The sequence below is a fragment of the Notechis scutatus genome, chromosome 1 (genome assembly GCF_049901735.1).
Source record: "Notechis scutatus isolate UNSWTSFEM ecotype Mainland chromosome 1, rNotScu1.2, whole genome shotgun sequence".
Classification (NCBI taxonomy): Eukaryota; Metazoa; Chordata; class Lepidosauria; order Squamata; family Elapidae; genus Notechis; species Notechis scutatus.
Genome location: NC_142009.1, coordinates 333,389,849 through 333,412,263, shown reverse-complemented (window position 1 = coordinate 333,412,263; position 22,415 = coordinate 333,389,849). Strand labels below are relative to the sequence as shown.

Here is a 22,415-nt window from a genome sequence, read left to right as displayed (position 1 = left end):
GTGTTTACACTGAGAGCTTCAGCACCAGAGACAAATTCCGTGTATGTCCAATTACAATTGGCCAATAAAGAATTCTATTCTATTCTATTCTATTCTATTCTATTCTATTCTATTCTATTCTATTCTATTATTTCCTTATTCTCTATTCTATTCTATTCTATTCTATTCTTTCCTTATTCCCTGTTCTATTCTATTCTATTCTATTCTATTCTATTCTTTCCTTATTCCCTGTTCTATTCTATTCTATTCTATTCTATTCTATTCTATTCTTTCCTTATTCTATTCTATTCTATTCTATTCTATTCTATTCTATTCTTTCCTTATTCCTTATTCCCTGTTCTATTCTGTTCTGTTCTATTCTATTATTCCTTATTCCTTATTCCTTATTCCCTATTCTATTCTATTCTATTCTATTCTATTCTATTCTATTCTATTCTATTCTATTCTATTCTATTCTTTCCTTATTGCTTATTCTATTCCATATTCCATATTCTATTCCATTCCATATATTCTATTCTATTCTATTCTATTCTATTCTATTCTTTCCTTATTGCTTATTCTATTCCATATTCCATATTCTATTCCATTCCATATATTCTATTCTATTCTATTCTATTCTATTCTATTCTATTCTATTCTATTCTATTCTATTCTATTCTATTCTATTATTTCCTTATTCCTTATTCTATTCCATATTCCATTCCATTCTACACTATCCTATCCTATTCCATATTCCATACTCCATTCCATTCCATTCTATTCTGTTCCATGTTCCATATTCCATTCTTCCACTTACAACCATTGCAGCATCCCCATCATCACATAATCAAAATTCAGAAGCTGGAAAACTGGCCTGCATTTATGACAGTTGCAGAGTCCTAGGGTCTCTTTTTGCCATCTTCTGACAGGTAAATTCTATGGGGAAGCCAGATCCACTTAACAACCATCTTACTATCTTAACAACCGAAGCGGCTCACTTAACAACTCTGGCCAGAAAGGTCTTCAAATGGGCCAAAACTTGCTTAACAACCATCTCGCTTAGCGTCAGAAATTTTGGGCTCGGTTGTGGACGTCAGTCAAGGACTACCTTGACATTCATATGCCTGGCCCTCTGATTGAACTCTGTTTATTCACAGTTCCCTTGGGCCTTTCTGGTTCAAGTTCGCCAGTTGATCCTTTTAACCACAAGTAAGGCTGTTTTCATTTGAAATCCCCAGAGCCTTACAGCGCAAAGGGCTCACCAACCTTTCAGCTCTCAGGGACCACTAAATTCATAATTTTAAATCCCGTGGACCACTAATATGATCTGCCAAATGACCAGCTGGGTGGCGTGGTGGTCATGTGACTGGGTGGCAGAGGTGGTATTCAACAGGTTCTGACCAGTTCTGAGGAACCAGTAGCATGTCAGGATTCCGGCAGTTACCCCCCCATTTAAATCATGAGTCTCGAGCCAAACTTCCAAAACTTCCAAAGGATTTATTGGGAGTTAATATGTCCGGCACTGCCTGGGTGTAGCCAACTCTGAGACACATATAATTCTTTGTCACCTTTGACCCTGGTTTCCCCCGGTGTATTGTAATTCATATTCTCCAATGGGGCACATCCACAGCCAACAGTCATCAATCATGTTCTCCAGTCAGATATTTGCGGCGGCAGGAACTTCAGTCACCTAGTTACTATCTTTGAAAAACTATTTATGGAATGCACTTTCGATTTCCAAGCTGCCGCACTGCTCTTTCAAACCCCTTTCCCCCCCTCCCTTTCTGTTGGCAACTCTAAATAGACCATAGAAATATTTTATGAATTGATATAGTGGAAATTTTGAGTAGTTTGGAGAACCGGCCAATCCCACCTCTGACTGGCCTCACCCGCATCTATTATCTGCCTCCCATTGAGTCCCAGCTGATCGGCTGGGTCTTCTTTGGTTGCCCTGCAAAGGAGAACGGAGCTGGAAAGCAGGTTAGCGGGGTGGGGAGGGAATGGAGATTTTGCAGTATATCCTTCCCACGCCACGCCACGCCCACCAAGCCACGCCCACAGAAGTAGTAGTAAAAAAAATTTGATTCCCACCACTGGTTTGTACGTGTTAAGGATCTGTCATACGTCACTCTTCCATGTTGTTGTAACTTTGAGCGGTCACTAAATGAATGGTTGTAAGTCAAGGAATACCTGGAAATATCCCCCTCCCTCAAAAAAATAGACCGAACCATCTTATATAGGCCAGCAAAGGCACACACAACCAGCCCACAAACCACAAAAGATTGACAATAGAATAGAAAAAGAAAATAAAACTGATGGCACGAAGTTGGCCTGTCAAAGAAAGATGTCCACCCCCACACCAGTGAGAAGCACTGATGTATTAAGACAACATTTTGTTGCAGACTTCAGTTGTTACTGTCAAGGTGTGTGGATTTCTGGGAATGGAAGTGCACAGATGCTGGATGGGGAATTCTGGGAGTTGAAGTCCATAGAACTGACTAGGAAATTCTAGGATTTCACATCCACAAATATTGCCTGGGGAATTCTGGGAGTTGAAGTTCATAGAACCTGACTAGGAAATTCTGGGATTTCACCTCCACAAATATTGCCTGGGGAATTCTGGGACTTTAAGTTCATAGAACCTGATGAGGAAATTCTGGGATTTCACCTCCACAAATATTGCCTGGGGAATTCTGGGAGTTGAAGTTCATAGAACCTGACTAGGAAATTCTGTGATTTCAAATGCACCAATGTGGGATGGGGAATTCTGGGACTTTAAGTTCATAGAACCTGATGAGGAAATTCTGGGATTTCACCTCCACAAATATTGCCTGGGGAATTCTGGGAGTTGAAGTTCATAGAACCTGACTAGGAAATTCTGGGATTTCAAATGCACCAATGTGGGATGGGGAATTCTGGGAGTTGAAGTCCACAGATACTGGCTGGGGTATTCTGGGATTTCAAATTCACAAATGTTTGGCTGGGCCATTTTGGGGGTTGAAGTCCAAAGATGCTGGCTGGGGAATTCTGGGAGTTGAAGTCCACAGAGGCTGAGTGATTTGAAATCACAGACCCTGTGATTTCAAATCCTGGCTGGGGCATTCTCAGAGGTCAAGGCCACCATGCTGGCTAGAGAGCATTCTGGGAGTTGAAGTCCACCCATCTTAAAGTTGCTGAGGTGGAGAAACACTATTCCAGATCACCAAATTGGCCTTGTCTGATTGCCCGAAAGCTAAGCAGGATCAGGCCTGGCGAATGTGCGGATGGGCGAGGGCTCCTTGCTGCTTCTCTCTTCCCCCTCCAGTTTCCTGAACGGGGACAATTTACAGGCAGGCGAAACGGAACCCACACTTGTGTGTGTGTGTGTGTGTATTTGCCTCTTGTTCTACGTGTTCGTTTGGCACCATCTGTGAAAAATGCAACCTACACACCAGCTGGAGAGATAGTGAAAAAATGAAAGGAGGGGAAGAGAAGAAATGACCGAGATTTTTGGATGGGGACGGCGAAGAACAGATCGTTCTATGAAGTTCGGTTAAGTTCCACCACAGGAGAACAGTTGGCGAGGTGCCCGGCGAGGTCAAAAAAGTCAAAATGGCGGACACAGCCATTCTGCTGAAGCCCTGGGTTGTCTGCCCAGGGCTCCAATGGGATGGCTGCAGCTGCCATTTTGACTTTTTTGACCTCCCCTCTGTAGAGACTGTGGCAATTAAAAGGGCACATTCGCAAATAACTATAGGTAGTCCTCGACTTACGACTACAACCGAGCCCAAAATTTCTGTTGCTAAGCAAGACGGATGTTTTGCCGGAGTTTAGGGCATTTTTGCTACATTAAGTGAATCACTGGATAAGCAAACCCCAGGATGCCTCAACCATCACGATTCCAGGCAATCCTTGACTTACAACAGTTCACTTAGTGACTGTTCAAAGCGACAATGGCACTGAAAGAAGTGACTTATGACCATTTCCCACACTTATGACCATTGCAGCATCCCCATGGTCACATGATCAATATTCAGATGCTGGGCGACTGACTCATACTTATGACCGTTGAAGTGTCCCGGGGTCACACAATCCCCTTTTGCGACCTTCTGAGAAGCAAAGTCAACAGGGAAGCCAGGTTCACTTAACAATCAGGCGATTCACTTAACAACTGAAAGGGACTCACTTAACAACTGTGGCAAGAAAGGTCATAAAATGGGGCAAAAATTCACTTAAAAGTCTTGCTTAGCAACCAAAAATTTGGGCTCAGTTGTGGTCATAAGATTACCTGCACATGATTCAGAATTTTTGTGGCGGATGATGATGGTTGCTGAGAAATGACTCAGAAACTGTGCATTTGAACGATTGCGGGATTAAATGGATGCTACACCAAAATGTAGGAATAGCAATGCAGCCCTGGGAGTTGCAATGAAAGAAAAAAATATTAAATTTATGCTGAATGTCACCCTTCAACAGAATGCCTTCAAGCTGTTTTATCGCTGGGATATCACCCCAGTCTTAATTCCTAAAATAGATAAAAGTTTTCTCTAAAAATTGTTGGAAATGTAACAAGCAGCTTAGGTCCTTTTATATATATATACCCTGTTTCCCCCAAAATACGACCTACCCTGAAAATAAGTCCTAGTTTGATTTTTTACACATGTGCCCAATATAAGTCAGACAGGTGCCTGATTAGAAACCAGGATGGCTGTGAGTTCGAGTCCTGCCCTAGACACAAAGCCAGCTGGGTGATTTTTAGGCCAGTCGCATCTCTTCCATTACTAGGAAAGTGAGGGAGATGGGTGGTTAATACGTTTGAAAAGAAAGAAAGAAAGAAAGAAAGAAAGAAAGAAAGAAAGAAAGAAAGAAAGAAAGAAAGAAAGAAAGAAAAAAAGAAAGAAAGAAAGAAAGAAAGAAAGAAAGAAAGAAAGAAAGAAAGAAAGAAAGAAAGAAAGAAAGAAAGAAAGAAAGAAAGAAAGAAAGAAAGGAGGGAGGGAGGGAAGAAGGAAGGAAGAATGAGAGAGAGAAAGAAAAAGAAAGAAACAAAAAAAAGAAAGAAAAGAGGGAGGGAGGAAAAAATAAATAGGGATGAAGGAAGAAAAGAAGGAAAGAAGAAAGAGAGAGAGAGAGAGAAAAGGGAGAAACGATAAATAAATAAATAAATAAATAAGAAGGGAGGAAAGAAGGAAGGAAGGAAGGAAGGAAGGAGGGAGGGAAAAGGAAGGAAGGAAAGAAAAATGACAGAAAGAAAGAAAAAGAAAGAAAGAGGGGGAGGATAAATAAATAAATAAATAAATAGGGGTGAAGGAAGGAAGGCGGGAAGGAAGGGAGTAAGAGAAAGAAAAAGAAAGAAAAGAGAAAGGATAAATAAATAAATAAATAAATAGGGAGAAAGGGAGGGAGGGAGGAAGAAAGAATTAATTAATTAATTTGCTTTATGGCAAATTTCTGGGGGGGAAATGGAATAAATTGGGGAATTTGTTCCCCCTGGATCTATATAGCCCCTTGCTGGATCTGGTCCATTTTCAATCTTGATCTCTCTTTTCCTGTTTTTTTCTTCTTCTTCTTCTTCTACACACTAAATAAAGTCCTGTTGTGTTCAGTTGGGATGGGGTGGGGGGGAGAAGCCATCGAGTTGACCTTTAGAGTTTGACACCCCCTCCCCACTTGCAAAATTTCCTTCCACTATTCTGCTGGGTTGGGAAGAATTCAAAGAAAATTGTGAATAGCAGACAGGAATTCTCCAGAGGAGAAATTACTCATGATTTCAGCTCTGCAAGTGCGTGTGTAGTCACACACACAAGTCTGCAGAATTTGCAAGGCAAAAACCAGCCCACCTGCCACGTATTTTGGCACTTCCCAGCTGTTCAACCCACTCTTGGGGAATTTATTCTACCCAACTGGGACTTCTGAATAGGAGTGTGGATGAAACCAGGATGGTGGGCCAAAATTAGGATTTGAAGCGCCAGGGAGAAGGTGGCAAAACTAACAGCTGCAATCCCGACTTCCAAAGCCAGAAATAGTTTTCCTGTCCCTCCCAAACCAAATAATTAACTCTTTTCGAAGTCAGGGTATAAAATGAGCTTGCGGAACTCCTTGCCACAGGATGCAGGGATAGCCAAACCGTGTGCATTTCTTTAGGTATCAAATCCAACTACATTTATTAAATTTCTGTACCGCCCATCTCACCGAAGTGACACTGGGAGGTTTGCAACCTCGTAACAAAAGCATATCATAAAAGCATAAATGGAAAAAAAACACAATTAAAAATGACTAAAAACTCACAAGGAAAAAATAAAAATCAAGTTAACCATGATTGTTGGTTAGCGTAGTTTACTGCCTGAAAATGCTTACGCTTAACCAAACACCATGTCTGTGTCCATATAACATACTAGCCCCATACCCGTGCTTCGCTACGAAACTATGTGGTCGGGCTTAGTTTTTCAGGAAGAAAATAAATTCTGCCTCTGCCTACCAGCATCTATCGGTATTCATCTGGCTAGCATCCTGTCAGTGTGTGAGAGAGTTGAGGGCTGTTTGGAAAATGAAACAGTATTTGCTGTGTGAACAAGAAGGAGACAGCAAGGAGCCTGGGCATGGCTTAGCTCAACTGTTCTGTACTAAAGCTGCTTGGTGTTGTGAAACTGAACCTGAACCTCCTCTCCTCTGCTTGTGTTTTGCATTTGGACCAGATTTCTTTTCAGGTGGGGAGGGGGAGTAGAAGTCCTTAGCATCAGAGCGTGTTAATAATAATAATATAGGAAATACTAATGCTCTGATGGTCATTTTGAAAAATCCTGTCTTAGTGAGCACCTACCGTGTTTCTCATATAATAAGGCCGGGTCTTTTTTTTTTTTTGAGCCCTGAAAAAATGGCTAGGCTGTCTTTTCGGGGGTGACTTAATTCCCCCCCCCCCCTTGCATCTTCGGGCAGGCAGGCGGCGACGGCTTGGATGTTGACCTCAGCGTTGGTAGGGCACTTCGTATCAGGGTCAACGCAGGCAACACCATATCCGGGTGTGCAACAAAAGTACTTCCTAACGGCAAGCCCCCCCACCATTTCCCCCCCATTTCGCATGTTTTAATATAGGCCTTAATTTGCGGGGAGGGGCTTAATTTCATTTCATATAAAACATGCTGGGACTTCCTATTGGGGGAGGCTGTATTGTTGGAGAAACAGGGCAGAAGCCAAGAGGAACAGACGTGCCAAATTTCAAGTTTGTAGGCTTTGGGGTTCTGGAGATTTTGTGATGATGCGTAAGTGGCATTTCGCTTTTATATCTATAGATTTAAGGCACCAGGCTAGAAAGTGGGAGGCTATGAATTCTAGTCCCATTTTAACCATGAAAGCCAATTGGGTTTCTGAGCCAATCCCCGGCTGATTGTGAGTTCTTCATGAAAACCACCTAGGTAACTTTTGGCCAATAACCTGACTGAGTTCACACCAGATTCTTAAGCCTATCACACCCAGGTAAACAAAACACCATGGCTTGTGTCAATACAACATACTCATGCTTAACTCAGCAAACATCTTAAGGTTTAATAAGAAAGCAAGAGACAGTTTGGTCTAGTGGTTAAGGCACCAGGCTAGAAAGAGGGAGACAGAATGAAAGGAGGAAGAGAAAGGTTTATGTTGGATATGTTTGGCAGCTTGATTATTTGTAAAAATACTGAAGGACTGATACAAATAAATAAATATTTTTCTGATGGTGCTTTAAAACACTTCTATAAAACACACAACTTTAAAAGTAAACTAATGAAAAAATGGATCTCATTTTCCCTGTTTGGGCCCTTTTACCATTTCAGCATCCTACCTGGGCTGCTCTTTAAATGTTTTGAAGATATATTTTAATAATAATCCTCTTTAGCATTTATTTATTTATTTATTTGTGTCAAGTTCAATTTTTGGTCACCACATTACAAAAAAGATGTTGAGACTTTGAGGAAAAAAAAGTGCAGAGAAGAGCAGCTAAGATGCTAAGATTTGTCAGAAATGGTGTAGGGTCTCCCGCTTGGGCGTGCGGGGGGGGGGTTGGACTAGATGACCCAAAAGGTCCCTTCCAACTCTGATTATCTGTAATCTGATTAAAGGCCTGGCAACTAAAACAAATGAAGAATGATTGCAGGATTTGGGTTGGCTAGTCTAGAGAAAAGGATAGTGGATAGCAGTCTTCCAGTATTTGAGGGGCTGCCACAAAGAAGAGGGGGTCAAATTATTTTACAAAAAAAGATAAAAAACAACAGATGGAAACTAATCAAGGAATTAAGGAGAAATTTACTAACAGTGAGAACAATTAATCAATGGAACAGAAGTTGTCTTCAAAAGTTGTGGGTGTTCCATCACTGGGGTATTCTATTCTATTCTATTCTATTCTATTCTATTCTATTCTATTCTATTCTATTCTATTCTATTCTATTCTATTCTATTCTATTCCATTCCATTCCATTCCATTCCACTCCTTATTCCTTATTTCTATTATTCTATTTCTATTCTTCACTGCCCAACACTTGATATTCAATGGGTTCAGTTTTTGATTTACGACTAGCAGCACCTTTTAGCAATTCAGGGCGACCAACCTGTTGCAGGTGAGGAGTTGGCCAGAAGGCCATCTTCAGGTGCCCCATCACTGGAGAATTTCAAGAAAAGTTTGGACATTCATTTGTCCAGTATAGTGTATGGACAGGGGGTTGGGCTAGAAGACCTCCAAGGCCCCCTTCTAGCCCTAAGGCTTTAGGGGTGAGTTCCAGATGTTGAGGCGATTCTTTGGTGCCACCCCCAATATCTGGAACTTAAGGCTTGCTTTATATGATTCAGGAGGGAGCGAACAGCCTTCATAACTTGAAGCCAGCGATAGTCCTCTTTTTGTGACTTTCTTGACTGCTGTTTTAAAATTCCTCTCTTTCTGTCCAAAAGAACCTGTGACTTAGTCACACGCATCATGTGTGCATGTGTAAGTGCGTGCATCATCCAGACATGTCTAGGGACGCACAGACAATTCAGTGCAATGGGATGGCTGCTCATCCCATTGACTCTTAAGACAGTGACAGCGAACACGCATGTCAAAGGTGACACACATGGCGTTTGGGTTGACATACCAGCATTGACCAACACGCCACAACACGTGCAGGTCGTCCTTGGACTTGCGACCATCACTGAGCCCCAAATTTCCGAGCGAGACAGTTGCTAAGTGAGTTTTGCCCCATTTTACGACCTTTCTTGCTACAGTCGTTAAGTGAATGACTGCATTAAGTTAGTAACACGGTTGTTAAGTGGAACCTGGCTTCCCCATTGGCTTTGCTTGTCAGAAGGTCACAAGTAGGGATCATAATTGTGAGTCAGTTTCCAAGCACCTGAATTTTGATCACGTGACTGTGGTGTGAAAAACAGTCGTAAGTCACTTTTTCAGCGCTGTTCTAACTTCAAACAGTCACTAAATGAACTGTTGTAAGTCGAGGTCTACCTGTATTCTTCAAAGACACCTGTATTTGCAGGATTTTCAAAGGCTGCGTGAGAATGGGGTGTGCCTTCACTTTGAACCTGAGTTTGTTTTACTTGTAATTCACTGGACTTTGTATTATATAATACAAAGCATCGCTCATGATTAGATTGTGTTTTTGCAAAATAAGTGAAAATATAAAGAATTGTTCCTCTTTGGTTTGTGTGTTGGTGACACACCAACAGAATCAAGTTAGGCATTTTCCTAATTTTTTTTTTTTTTTTGACAAGGCAAACTCAAAAGGTTTATCATCATTGCCCTCAAGCCTGAATCTCCCTTTTTTTTCTTCTTAAAGCTAATTTAAAAAAATAAAACACCTGTATTTAGCTCAGATCAACTAGGTTAAGTTACCAAAGATCTGTTTCTCAAATTTTTTGTTTGTTTCTTTAATGTAATTTTTTTTAATGCAACCGTGTTCCCTCTGCTTTCACAGACCTTCCAGTTTCTTTGTAATTTATTATTATTATTATTATTATTATTATTATTATTATTATTATTATTATTATTATTATTATTACCTTTAAAAACACATTGAAATACAGGGGAGAGTTGGAAGGGAGAGGCCCGCAGGCTGGAAAAAAAAAAACATAAAATGAGACAGGTTGGCAGCAGTGATGGAGGAAAGGGAGATGAGAGATGGAGTTTGGGTGCAGGAATTTTAAAAATAGGGTGAAGATGACCGAAGAGATTGAGATAAAAGTGTTGTGAGAAGGACCTCTGGATCATAACAGAATAACAGAGTTGGAAGGAGGACCTTGGAGGTCTTCTTCTGAAGCAAAAAAAAAAAAAAAAAACACACCCTAGAACATTTCAAACAAATGGCTGTCCAATGTCTTCTTAGAAACTTCCGGGGATGCTTCACCCACAACCTCTGAAGGCAAGTCATCCCACTGGTTAATTGTCCTCACTGTTGGGAAATTTGGACCTCTCCTTAATTAGTTTCCATCTGCTTTGGAGAATAAGTTGACCCTTCTTCTCTGTGGTAGCCCCTTAAATATTGGGAGACTGCTAAGACTTCTCTTCCTTAGACTAGACATACCAAATTCCTGCCACGATTCCTCCTTCGTTCTAGGAATTGCTTCTCTCCTTGATCATTCGGCCATTGCTTCTTGTCTGGCCTTCAGGTGCTTTGGATAACAGGTTCACACTCCCTCTCTTCTTTACAAACCTCCACAAGGGAGTGGGTTATGGGGTGGGAAAGCAGGAAGGCCAGCTCCTATGAGAACCAGGGCCTTCTCTCCCATCATTTTTTTTCATTTGTAAAGGAGTAGAATCCAGCTGATAACCAGACACAGGGCTTTTCCAGGCTTCTTAAAATCATGGTTCGGAGGGAAAAAAAAATTGTGTGTCAGGCCTGTGGAGACCAGGGTGTGTGTGTGTGTAAGTGTGTGTGTAGGTGTGTGTGTGTGTGTAGGTGTGAGTGGGCTTGGACTCTGACCATGTCAGGCCGCACCCCAAGAGCTGGGGGGGAGGATGGAATTTAAATCTGAAATAAAATGGCTGGAAAGAAAAAGTGGCCGTTGTTTGGTTGCAGGAAAAGCGGATGGGACATCTTTGGATAACAGCTGGACAGAGGGCAAAAAAATAATAATGGGAAGGAGGGAAGATGTGTGTTTGTGTGTGTGTGTGTGTGTGTGTGTGTGTGAAAGAGAGAGATAATGCATGTGTGTGTGTGTGTGTGTGTGTGTGCACAGACGTGTGCTGAGCGCAAGCCGGGTGGCCAGAATGAAAGGAAGGAAAGATCGGGAGGAGGAATCAAGAGGAGATGAGAACTGAGAAAGGGAGGGGACAAAAAAAGGGGGGAAAGATGGAGAAACACCCGGGAGATGCTAAAAAAGGAATGCAGGAAACCCAACTGAAAAAGGGGATGAGATTGGGGGTGGGGGGGCAGAGAGCACCGGGAGGCGGAGAATGCCTGGTCTCCAACCTCCTCCTCCTCCTCCCCCCTCAATTGTCTGGGACTACAGCTCCCATCCTGATATGGGACTTGTAGTCCATCCCGTTTCAATGGGACAGAGGCCGGGGGTGGAAAGGCAGGGAATGCAGAGGCGGAAGAGGAGGAGAGGGGCGGCCTGGGAAGGAGGGGAGGATGAAAGAGGTGGAGGGGGGGGGGAAAGGAGGGCCGCCGTCGCCCTACCTTTGTGCATGCCCGTGTAGCGGTCCTTGAGCACGGTGAGCTCGTAGATCTGGCCGAACTGCTCGAAGAGGGGCTTGAGGTCCCTCTCCTCCAGGTTGCGGGGGATCTGGCCCACGAACAGCTTGATGGCATCCAGATCCTTCATGCCCTCCGGGTCGGCGGCGCCGCTGCTGCTCATGGGGGAGGCGCGGGGCGGCTGCTGCTGGGGCTGCGCCGGCCGCCTGGGCTCGCTGGCCGGCAGTCTGGCCATGCCCCGGGTCCCGACGCGGCCGGGCGGGCGGGCGCCCCACGGGAGGAGGAGGAGGAGGAGGAGGAGGAGGAGGAGGAGGATGCGGGCGGCGCGGAGTCGGGAGCTGCGGGCGGCGACCAGAGATGCAGCGGGAGGCGAAGTGGCGCTCGCAGCATCAGGACCACAAAAGGCGGACCGCTCCGCAGCGACGCCGCCTGGAGGGACGCGGAACTGCAAAGCGCCGCCGCGCGAGAAATGGGAAGAGGGTGCGGGGAGGGGGGGGAGAAAAGAGGGCACCGGGAGAGGGGAGGGGGCTTCACCGGGGCCGCGGGAAAGCAGCCGCCCCCGCCACGTCCCCACGACCGGCCGGGCTTGGCTCGGGGTCGCGGAGGCTCTTGAGAGCCCGGAGGATGGGGGTGGGGTGGGTGGGGAGGGAGGGAGGAGAGACAGCTGCTCCCGTGGATCGGCAGCGACTGAAAGATAAAACACAGAGGGGGCACCTTTGGGGGCGACTCCAAACACTTCCGGGTAGTAAAATGAGAGAGAGAGAGAGAAAGAAAGGGAGGGAGGGAAGGAGGGATGGAGGGGAGGAAGGAGAGGAGAGAGAGGGGAGAGGGCCAGGGAGAGGGAGGGAAGGAGGGATGGAGGAGAGAGGGGAGGGAGGGAGGGACAGAGAGGGAGGGAGGGAGGGGAAGGAAGGAGGGAGGGAGGGAGAGGGAGGGAGGGAAGGAGAGGGAGAGAGAGGGAGAGGGGCCAGGGAGAGGGAGGGAAGGAGGGATGGAGGGAGAGAGGGGGGAGGGGAGAGAGGGACAGAGAGGGAGGGAAGGAGGGATGGAGGGAGAGAGGGGAGGGAAGGAGAGGGAGAGAGAGGGCGAGGGGCCAGGGAGAGGGAGGGAGGGAGGAGGGAGGGAGGGAGGGACAAGAGAGGGAGGGAGGAGGGAGGGAAGGAAGGAGGGAGGGAGGGAGAGAGGGAGGGAAGGAGAGGGAGAGAGAGGGAGAGGGGCCAGGGAGAGGGAGGGAAGGAGGGATGGAGGGAGAGAGGGGGAGGGAGGGAGGGACAGAGAGGGAGGGAGGGAGGGAAGGAAGGAGGGAGGGAGGGAGAGGGGGGAGGGAAGGAGAGGGAGAGAGAGGGAGAGGGGCCAGGGAGAGGGAGGGAAGGAGGGATGGAGGGAGAGAGGGGGGAGAGAGGGACAGAGAGGGAGGGAAGGAGGGATGGAGGGAGAGAGGGGAGGAAGGAGAGGAGAGAGAGGGCGAGGGGCCAGGGAGAGGGAGGGAAGGAGGGATGGAGGGAGGGAGGGACAGAGAGGGAGGGAGGGAGGGAAGGAAGGAGGGAGGGAGGGAGAGAGGGAGGGAAGGAGAGGGAGAGAGAGGGCGAGGGGCCAGGGAGAGGGAGGGGAAGGAGGGATGGAGGGAGAGAGGGGGAGGGAGGGAGGGACAGAGAGGGAGGGAGGGAGGGAAGGAGGGAAGGAGGGAGGGAGAGAGAGGAGGGAAGGAGAGGAGAGAGAGAGGGAGAGGGGCCAGGGAGAGGGGGGGAGGGAGGAAGGGACAGAGAGGGAGGAAGGGAGGGAGAGAGGGGAGGGAAGGAGAGGGAGAGAGATAGAGAGGGGCCAGGGAGAGGGAGGGAAGAAGGAGAGAGAGGGGGAGGGAGGGAGGGACGGTGAGGGAGGGAGGGACGGTGAGGGAGGGAGGGAAGGAGGGAGGGTGGGAGAAAGGGGAGGAGGGAGGGAGAGAGAGGGAGGAAGGGAGGGATGGAGGGAGAGAGGGGAGGGAAGGAGAGGGAGAGAGATGGAGAGGGGCCAGGGAGAGGGAGGGAAGGAGGGACGGAGGGAGAGAGGGGGAGGGAGGGACAGAGAGGGAGGGATGGAGGGAGAAAGGGGAGGGAGAGGGAGAGGGAGGGAAGGAGGAGCGGAGGGAGAGAGAGGGGGAAGGAGGGACGGAGAGGGAAGGTGGAGGGAGAGTGGGAGGGAGGGGAGGGAGAAAGAGGGGGACGGAGAGTGGGAGGGAGGGAGGGAGAAAGAGGGGGGAGGGAGAGTGGGAGGGAGGGAGGGAGAAAGAGGGGGGAGGGAGAGTGGGAGGGAGGAAAAAGAGAGAATCATTGCAAGGAGATGCGGGATATCTAAACCAAGCTTCCACTAGCAGAGACCTTGGCCCCAAAAATCCCAAAATCCTCCCTGAGATGCAGAAAGGAACTTTGGAATAAAAAAGGTGAAAATCCGGGTTCAAAGGATAACCCAGGAATGACTTGCTGGGAGCAAAAACAGAGGAATCCCATGCTTGGAATCAAGAGGAAGAGAATTTAAATTACAGTTTAATCTTTCCTTTACTTCAATCTAGGGGGAGACCCCATTTGGAAAATTGGTTGTTCATCAAAAGGGTGTTTTAATAATGAGGTGGATGAGAAAGAGGGAGGGAGGGAGGGAGGGAGGGAGGGGAGGAAGAAAGGGTGAGGGAGGAAGAAGGGGTGAGGAGGAAGGATGAGAAAGAGGAAGGAAGGAAGGAAAGGGAGGAAGAAAGGGTGAGGGAGGGGAGGAGGAGGGAGGGAGGGAGGAAATGGGAGGGAGGGAGGAAATGGGAGGGAGGAAAAGAAAGGAAGGAAGAAGGAGAAAGCGGAAAAGGAAGGAAGAAGAAAATGAGAAAGAGGGAGGGAGGAAGGAAGGGAGGGGAGGAAGAAGGGGTGAGGGAGGAAGGATGAGAAAGAGGAAGGAAGGAAGGAAAGGGAGGAAGAAAGGGGGGAGGGAGGAGGGAGGAGGGAGGGAGGAAATGGGAGGGAGGAAAAGGAAGGAAGGAAGAAGGAGAAAGCGGAAAAGGAAGGAAGAAGAAAATGGGAAAGAGGGAGGGAAGGAGGGAGGGAGGAAGGAAAGGGATGGAAGAAAGGGAAGGAAGGAATCAGGGGAAAGGGGAAAAGGAAGGAAGGAAGGAACAAACAAGCAAACAAAATGGGAGAGAGGAAGGAACGAAATGGGAAGGACGGAGGGAGGGAGAGAAGAAGGAAGAGGTAGAAAGAGGGAAAGGCAGGCAGGAAAGAGAGAGAGAGAAAAGAAAAGTGATGCAGGGACTGAGCAGCAGGCTCCAGCATTTTTGGGGTTTCACACATGAAAGCCCCCCACCCTCTTCTAGCCTTTCATGAGAGAGGGGGGCTCCTCCTACTCAGCCGGGTTACAGGGGTTGGATTTGTGGTCTTGGGGGCCCCCCCCAGATCATTCTATCTGATCTCTCTACACTGTGGCACCCCAAGCCAACACCTGGGTTTGGGGCCAGCTGCTCCCAAAACCTGCGAAAATAGCAGAGATCACACGCAAAGGGTTTTTCTCCCTCTTTCGCACTGGGGGAGCCTAAAGTCATCCTTTGAAAAATTCCACACCCAGCGAAGAAGTTTTTTGTTTTTTTCCACACCCAACAAAGGGTGTGTGAAAGGGTGAGATTTGCAGCTGTGACTTTTCAGGGCCCAGTGCTGCCCCCTTTGCTGTTGAACCTCTAGTAGGAGGCCAGTGGCTGGGATTGTGGTCCATCCGTTGTGAGTGTCAGCCACCTTGGGGATACCCAGCTGTGTATCTGAACACTGGGTTGACTAGGGGATGCTCTTATAAAGTCTTCTCTGCGTAAGTCTGGGTCATAATGTGGAAAAGACCAACTGGTCTTTGGGGGTTTGGGGGCTACCCAGATCTTCAGATGCCCCCCCACACACTTTAGACTTGAACAGCTGCAATGCCCCCTTGGGGACCGATGCGTAATTTGGGGAACACTTTGGATCCAAGGAACAGGTGACAACTGTGGCCAGGGAGTTCTTGGCACAAATCCAGTTCAGAGCCAGTTTGCTTTAGTGCTGGCCTAGAAAGCAGGAGACAGAGAGTTCTAGTTCCACTTCAGGCATGAAAGGCAGCTGGGTGATTTCTGGTCCAATCACAGGAGACAGTGAATGTAAGTTCCGCCTTAGCCAATGAAAGATGATTGGGTAACTCTAGTCCAATCACCAGGAGACAGAGAGTTCTAGTTCCACTTCAGGCATGAAAGGCAGCTGGGTGACTTTTGGGCCAGTCACAGGAGACAGTGAATTTAAGTTCCACCTTAGCCAATGAAAGATGATTGGGTAACTCTAGTCCAGTCACCAGGAGACAGAGAGTTCTAGTTCCACTTCAGGCATGAAAGGCAGCTGGGTGACTTTTGGGCCAGTCACAGGAGACAGCGAATTTAAGTTCCGCCTTAGCCATGAAAGATGATTGGGTAACTCTAGTCCAGTCACCAGGAGACAGAGAGTTCTAGTTCCACTTCAGGCATGAAAGGCAGCTGGGTGACTTTTGGGCCAGTCACAGGAGACAGTGAATTTAAGTTCCACCTTAGCCAATGAAAGATGATTGGGTAACTCTAGTCCAATCACCAGGAGACAGAGAGTTCTAGTTCTGCCTGAGGCATGAAAGCCAGTTGGGTGACTTTTGGGCCAGTCACAGGAGACTGTGAATTGAAGTTCTGCCTTAGCCATGAGAAAGATGATTGGGTAACTCTAGTCAATCACCAGGAGACAGAGAGTTCTAGTTCCACTTCAGGCATGAAAGGCAGCTGGGTGACTTTTGGGCCAGTCACAGGAGACAGCGAATTTAAGTTCCGCCTTAGCCATGAAAGATGATTGGGTAACTCTAGTCCAGTCACCAGGAGACAGAGAGTTCTAGTTCCACTTCAGGCATGAAAACAGTTGGGTGACTTTTGGGCCAGTCACAGGAGACAGTGAATTTAAGTTCCGCCTTAGCCTTGAAAGATGATTGGGTAACTCTAGTCCAATCACCAGGAGACAGAGAGTTCTAGTTCCACTTCAGGCATGAAAGCCAGTTGGGTGACTTTTGGGCCAGTCACAGGAGACAGTGAATTTAAGATCCGCCTTAGCCATGAAAGATGATTGGGTAACTCTAGTCCAGTCACCAGGAGACAGAGAGTTCTAGTTCTACCTGAGGCATGAAAGCCAGTTGGGTGACTTTTGTGCCAGTCACAGGAGACAGTGAATGTAAGTTCCGCCTTAGCCATGAAAGATGATTGGGTAACTCTAGTCCAGTCACCAGGAGACAGAGAGTTCTAGTTCTACCTGAGGCATGAAAGCCAGTTGGGTGACTTTTGTGCCAGTCACAGGAGACAGTGAATTTAAGATCCGCCTTAGCCATGAAAGATGATTGGCTAACTCTAGTCCAGTCACCAGGAGACAGAGAGTTCTAGTTCCACTTCACGCATGAAAGCCAGTTGGGTGACTTTTGGGCCAGTCACAGGAGACAGTGAATGTAAGTTCCGCCTTAGCCTTGAAAGATGATTGGGTAACTCTAGTCCAATCACCAGGAGACAGAGAGTTCTAGTTCCACTTCAGGCATGAAAGCCAGTTGGGTGACTTTTGGGCCAGTCACAGGAGACAGTGAATTTAAGTTCCACCTTAGCCAATGAAAGATGATTGGGTAACTCTAGTCCAATCACCAGGAGACAGAGAGTTCTAGTTCCACTTCACGCATGAAAACAGTTGGGTGACTTTTGGGCCAGTCACAGGAGACAGTGAATTTAAGTTCCACCTTAGCCAATGAAAGATGATTGGGTAACTCTAGTCCAATCACCAGGAGACAGAGAGTTCTAGTTCCACTTCAGGCATAAAAGGCACCTGGGTGACTTTTGTGCCAGTCACAGAGAGACAGAGAATTCAAGTTCTGCCTTAGCCATGAAAGATGGTTGGGTAACTCTAGTCCAGTCACCAGGAGACAGAGAGTTCTAGTTCCACTTCAGGCATAAAAGGCAGCTGGGTGACTTTTGTGCCAGTCACAGGAGACAGAGAATTCAAGTTCTGCCTTAGCCATGAAAGATGGTTGGGTAACTCTAGTCCAATCACCAGGAGACAGAGAGTTCTAGTTCCACTTCAGGCATGAAAGCCAGTTGGGTGACTTTTGGGCCAGTCACAGGAGACAGTGAATTCAAGTTCCGCCTTAGCCATGAAAGATGGTTGGGTAACTCTAGTCCAATCACCAGGAGACAGAGAGTTCTAGTTCGACCTGAGGCATAAAGGCAGTTGGGTGACTTTTGGGCCAGTCACAGGAGACAGTGAATGTAAGTTCCGCCTTAGCCATGAAAGATGATTGGCTAACTCTAGTCCAGTCACCAGGAGACAGAGAGTTCTAGTTCCACTTCAGTCATGAAAGCCAGTTGGGTGACTTTTGGGCCAGTCACAGGAGACAGAGAATTCAAGTTCTGCCTTAGCCATGAAAGATGGTTGGGTAACTCTAGTCCAATCACCAGGAGACAGAGAGTTCTAGTTCGACCTGAGGCATAAAAGGCAGTTGGGTGACTTTTGGGCCAGTCACAGGAGACAGTGAATGTAAGTTCCGCCTTAGCCATGAAAGATGATTGGCTAACTCTAGTCCAGTCACCAGGAGACAGAGAGTTCTAGTTCCACTTCAGGCATGAAAGCCAGTTGGGTGACTTTTGGGCCAGTCACAGGAGACAGTGAATTCAAGTTCCGCCTTAGCCATGAAAGATGGTTGGGTAACTCTAGTCCAATCACCAGGAGACAGAGAGTTCTAGTTCCACTTCAGGCATAAAAGGCAGCTGGGTGACTTTAGTCCAGTCACCAGGAGACAGAGAATTCAAGTTCTGCCTTAGCCATGAAAGATGGTTGGGTAACTCTAGTCCAATCACCAGGAGACAGAGAGATCTAGTTCGACCTGAGGCATAAAAGGCAGTTGGGTGACTTTTGGGCCAGTTACAGAGACAGTGAATTTATGTTCCACCTTAGCCAATGAAAGATGATTGGGTAACTCTAGTCTAATCACCAGGAGACAGAGAGTTCTAGTTCCACTTCAGGCATAAAAGGCACCTGGGTGACTTTTGTGCCAGTCACAGGAGACAGAGAATTCAAGTTCTGCCTTAGCCATGAAAGATGGTTGGGTAACTCTAGTCTAATCACCAGGAGACACAGAGGTCTAGTTCCACTTCAGGCATAAAAGGCAGCTGGGTGACTTTGTGCCAGTCACAGGAGACAGAGAATTCAAGTTCTGCCTTAGCCATGAAAGATGGTTGGGTAACTCTAGTCTAATCACCAGGAGACACAGAGGTCTAGTTCCACTTCAGGCATAAAGGCAGCTGGGTGACTTTTGTGCCAGTCACAGGAGACAGAGAATTCAAGTTCTGCCTTAGCCATGAAAGATGGTTGGGTAACTCTAGTCTAATCACCAGGAGACAGAGAGTTCTAGTTCCACTTCAGGCATGAAAGCCAGTTGGGTGACTTTTGGGCCAGTCACAGGAGACAGTGAATGTAAGTTCCGCCTTAGCCATGAAAGATGATTGGCTAACTCTAGTCCAGTCACCAGGAGACAGAGAGTTCTAGTTCCACTTCAGGCATGAAAGCCAGTTGGGTGACTTTTGGGCCAGTCACAGGAGACAGTGAATTCAAGTTCCGCCTTAGCCATGAAAGATGGTTGGGTAACTCTAGTCCAATCACCAGGAGACAGAGAGTTCTAGTTCCACTTCAGGCATAAAGGCAGCTGGGTGACTTTTGTGCCAGTCACAGGAGACAGAGAATTCAAGTTCTGCCTTAGCCATGAAAGATGGTTGGGTAACTCTAGTCCAATCACCAGGAGACAGAGAGATCTAGTTCGACCTGAGGCATAAAAGGCACCTGGGTGACTTTTGTGCCAGTCACAGAAGACAGAGAATTCAAGTTCTGCCTTAGCCATGAAAGATGGTTGGGTAACTCTAGTCAATCACCAGGAGACAGAGAGTTCTAGTTCCACTTCAGGCATAAAAGGCAGCTGGGTGACTTTGTGCCAGTCACAGGAGACAGAGAATTCAAGTTCTGACTTAGCCATGAAAGATGGTTGGGTAACTCTAGTCTAATCACCAGGAGACAGAGAGTTCTAGTTCCACTTCAGGCATGAAAGCCAGTTGGGTGACTTTTGGGCCAGTCACAGGAGACAGTGAATTTAAGTTCCACCTTAGCCAATGAAAGATGATTGGGTAACTCTAGTCCAGTCACCAGGAGACAGAGAGTTCTAGTTCCACTTCAGGCATGAAAGCCAGTTGGGTGACTTTTGGGCCAGTCACAGGAGACAGTGAATTTAAGTTCCACCTTAGCCAATGAAAGATGATTGGGTAACTCTAGTCCAGTCACCAGGAGACAGAGAGTTCTAGTTCCACTTCAGGCATGAAAGCCAGTTGGGTGACTTTTGGGCCAGTCACAGGAGACAGTGAATTTAAGTTCCACCTTAGCCAATGAAAGATGATTGGGTAACTCTGGTCCAGTCACCAGGAGACAGAGAGTTCTAGTTCCACTTCAGGCATAAAGGCACCTGGGTGACTTTTGTGCCAGTCACAGGAGACAGAGAATTCAAGTTCTGCCTTAGCCATGAAAGATGGTTGGGTAACTCTAGTCCAGTCACCAGGAGACAGAGAGTTCTAGTTCCACTTCAGGCATAAAGGCAGCTGGGTGACTTTTTGTGCCAGTCACAGGAGACAGAGAATTCAAGTTCTGACTTAGCCATGAAATTTGGTTGGGTAACTCTAGTCTAATCACCAGGAGACAGAGAGTTCTAGTTCCACTTCAGGCATAAAAGGCAGCTGGGTGACTTTTGTGCCAGTCACAGAGACAGAGAATTCAAGTTCTGCCTTAGCCATGAAAGATGGTTGGGTAACTCTAGTCTAATCACCAGGAGACAGAGAGTTCTAGTTCCACTTCAGGCATGAAAGCCAGTTGGGTGACTTTTGTGCCAGTCACAGGAGACAGAATTTAAGTTCTGCCTTAGCCATGAAAGATGGTTGGGTAACTCTAGTCCAATCACCAGGAGACAGAGAGTTCTAGTTCGACCTGAGGCATAAAAGGCAGTTGGGTGACTTTTGGGCCAGTCACAGGAGACAGTGAATGTAAGTTCCGCCTTAGCCATGAAAGATGATTGGCTAACTCTAGTCCAGTCACCAGGAGACAGAGAGTTCTAGTTCCACTTCAGGCATAAAGGCACCTGGGTGACTTTTGTGCCAGTCACAGGAGACAGTGAATTCAAGTTCCGCCTTAGCCATGAAAGATGGTTGGGTAACTCTAGTCCAATCACCAGGAGACAGAGAGTTCTAGTTCCACTTCAGGCATAAAGGCAGCTGGGTGACTTTTGTGCCAGTCACAGGAGACAGAGAATTCAAGTTCCGCCTTAGCCATGAAAGATGATTGGGTAACTCTAGTCCAATCACCAGGAGACAGAGAGTTCTAGTTCCACTTCAGGCATAAAAGGCAGCTGGGTGACTTTTGTGCCAGTCACAGGAGACAGAGAATTCAAGTTCCGCCTTAGCCATGAAAGATGATTGGCTAACTCTAGTCCAGTCACCAGGAGACAGAGAGTTCTAGTTCCACTTCAGGCATAAAAGGCAGCTGGGTGACTTTTGGGCCAGTCACAGGAGACAGTGAATTCAAGTTCCGCCTTAGCCATGAAAGATGGTTGGGTAACTCTAGTCCAATCACCAGGAGACAGAGAGTTCTAGTTCCACTTCAGGCATAAAGGCAGCTGGGTGACTTTTGTGCCAGTCACAGGAGACAGAGAATTCAAGTTCTGCCTTAGCCATGAAAGATGGTTGGGTAACTCTAGTCCAATCACCAGGAGACAGAGAGTTCTAGTTCGACCTGAGGCATAAAAGGCAGTTGGGTGACTTTTGGGCCAGTTACAGGAGACAGTGAATTTATGTTCCACCTTAGCCAATGAAAGATGATTGGGTAACTCTAGTCTAATCACCAGGAGACAGAGAGTTCTAGTTCCACTTCAGGCATAAAAGGCACCTGGGTGACTTTTGTGCCAGTCACAGGAGACAGAGAATTCAAGTTCTGCCTTAGCCATGAAAGATGGTTGGGTAACTCTAGTCTAATCACCAGGAGACAGAGAGTTCTAGTTCCACTTCAGGCATAAAGGCAGCTGGGTGACTTTTGTGCCAGTCACAGGAGACAGAGAATTCAAGTTCTGCCTTAGCCTTGAAAGATGATTGGGTAACTCTAGTCCAATCACCAGGAGACAGAGAGTTCTAGTTCCACTTCAGGCATGAAAGCCAGTTGGGTGACTTTTGGGCCAGTCACAGGAGACAGTGAATTTAAGTTCCACCTTAGCCAATGAAAGATGATTGGGTAACTCTAGTCCAGTCACCAGGAGACAGAGAGTTCTAGTTCCACTTCAGGCATAAAAGGCACCTGGGTGACTTTTGTGCCAGTCACAGGAGACAGAGAATTCAAGTTCTGCCTTAGCCATGAAAGATGGTTGGGTAACTCTAGTCTAATCACCAGGAGACAGAGAGTTCTAGTTCCACTTCAGGCATAAAAGGCAGCTGGGTGACTTTTGTGCCAGTCACAGGAGACAGAGAATTCAAGTTCTGCCTTAGCCATGAAAGATGGTTGGGTAACTCTAGTCCAATCACCAGGAGACAGAGAGTTCTAGTTCGACCTGAGGCATAAAAGGCAGTTGGGTGACTTTTGGGCCAGTCACAGGAGACAGTGAATGTAAGTTCCGCCTTAGCCATGAAAGATGATTGGCTAACTCTAGTCCAGTCACCAGGAGACAGAGAGTTCTAGTTCCACTTCAGGCATGAAAGCCAGTTGGGTGACTTTTGGGCCA

The 22,415-nt window shown here is 46.9% G+C and overlaps 1 protein-coding gene across 1 annotated transcript in view; it reads right to left on the bottom strand.

Moving 5' to 3' along the window:
• CELF5 (CUGBP Elav-like family member 5) overlaps positions 1 to 11,928 on the bottom strand; it is an 80,648-nt gene extending 68,720 nt beyond the window's left edge. The window contains exon 1 of the mRNA XM_087952778.1: positions 11,592 to 11,928. Coding sequence (XP_087808904.1) covers positions 11,592 to 11,841 — 250 coding nt within the window. The 5' untranslated portion in view covers positions 11,842 to 11,928. The remainder of the gene's footprint in view (positions 1 to 11,591) is intronic.
• Positions 11,929 to 22,415: the final 10,487 nt, after the last annotated feature.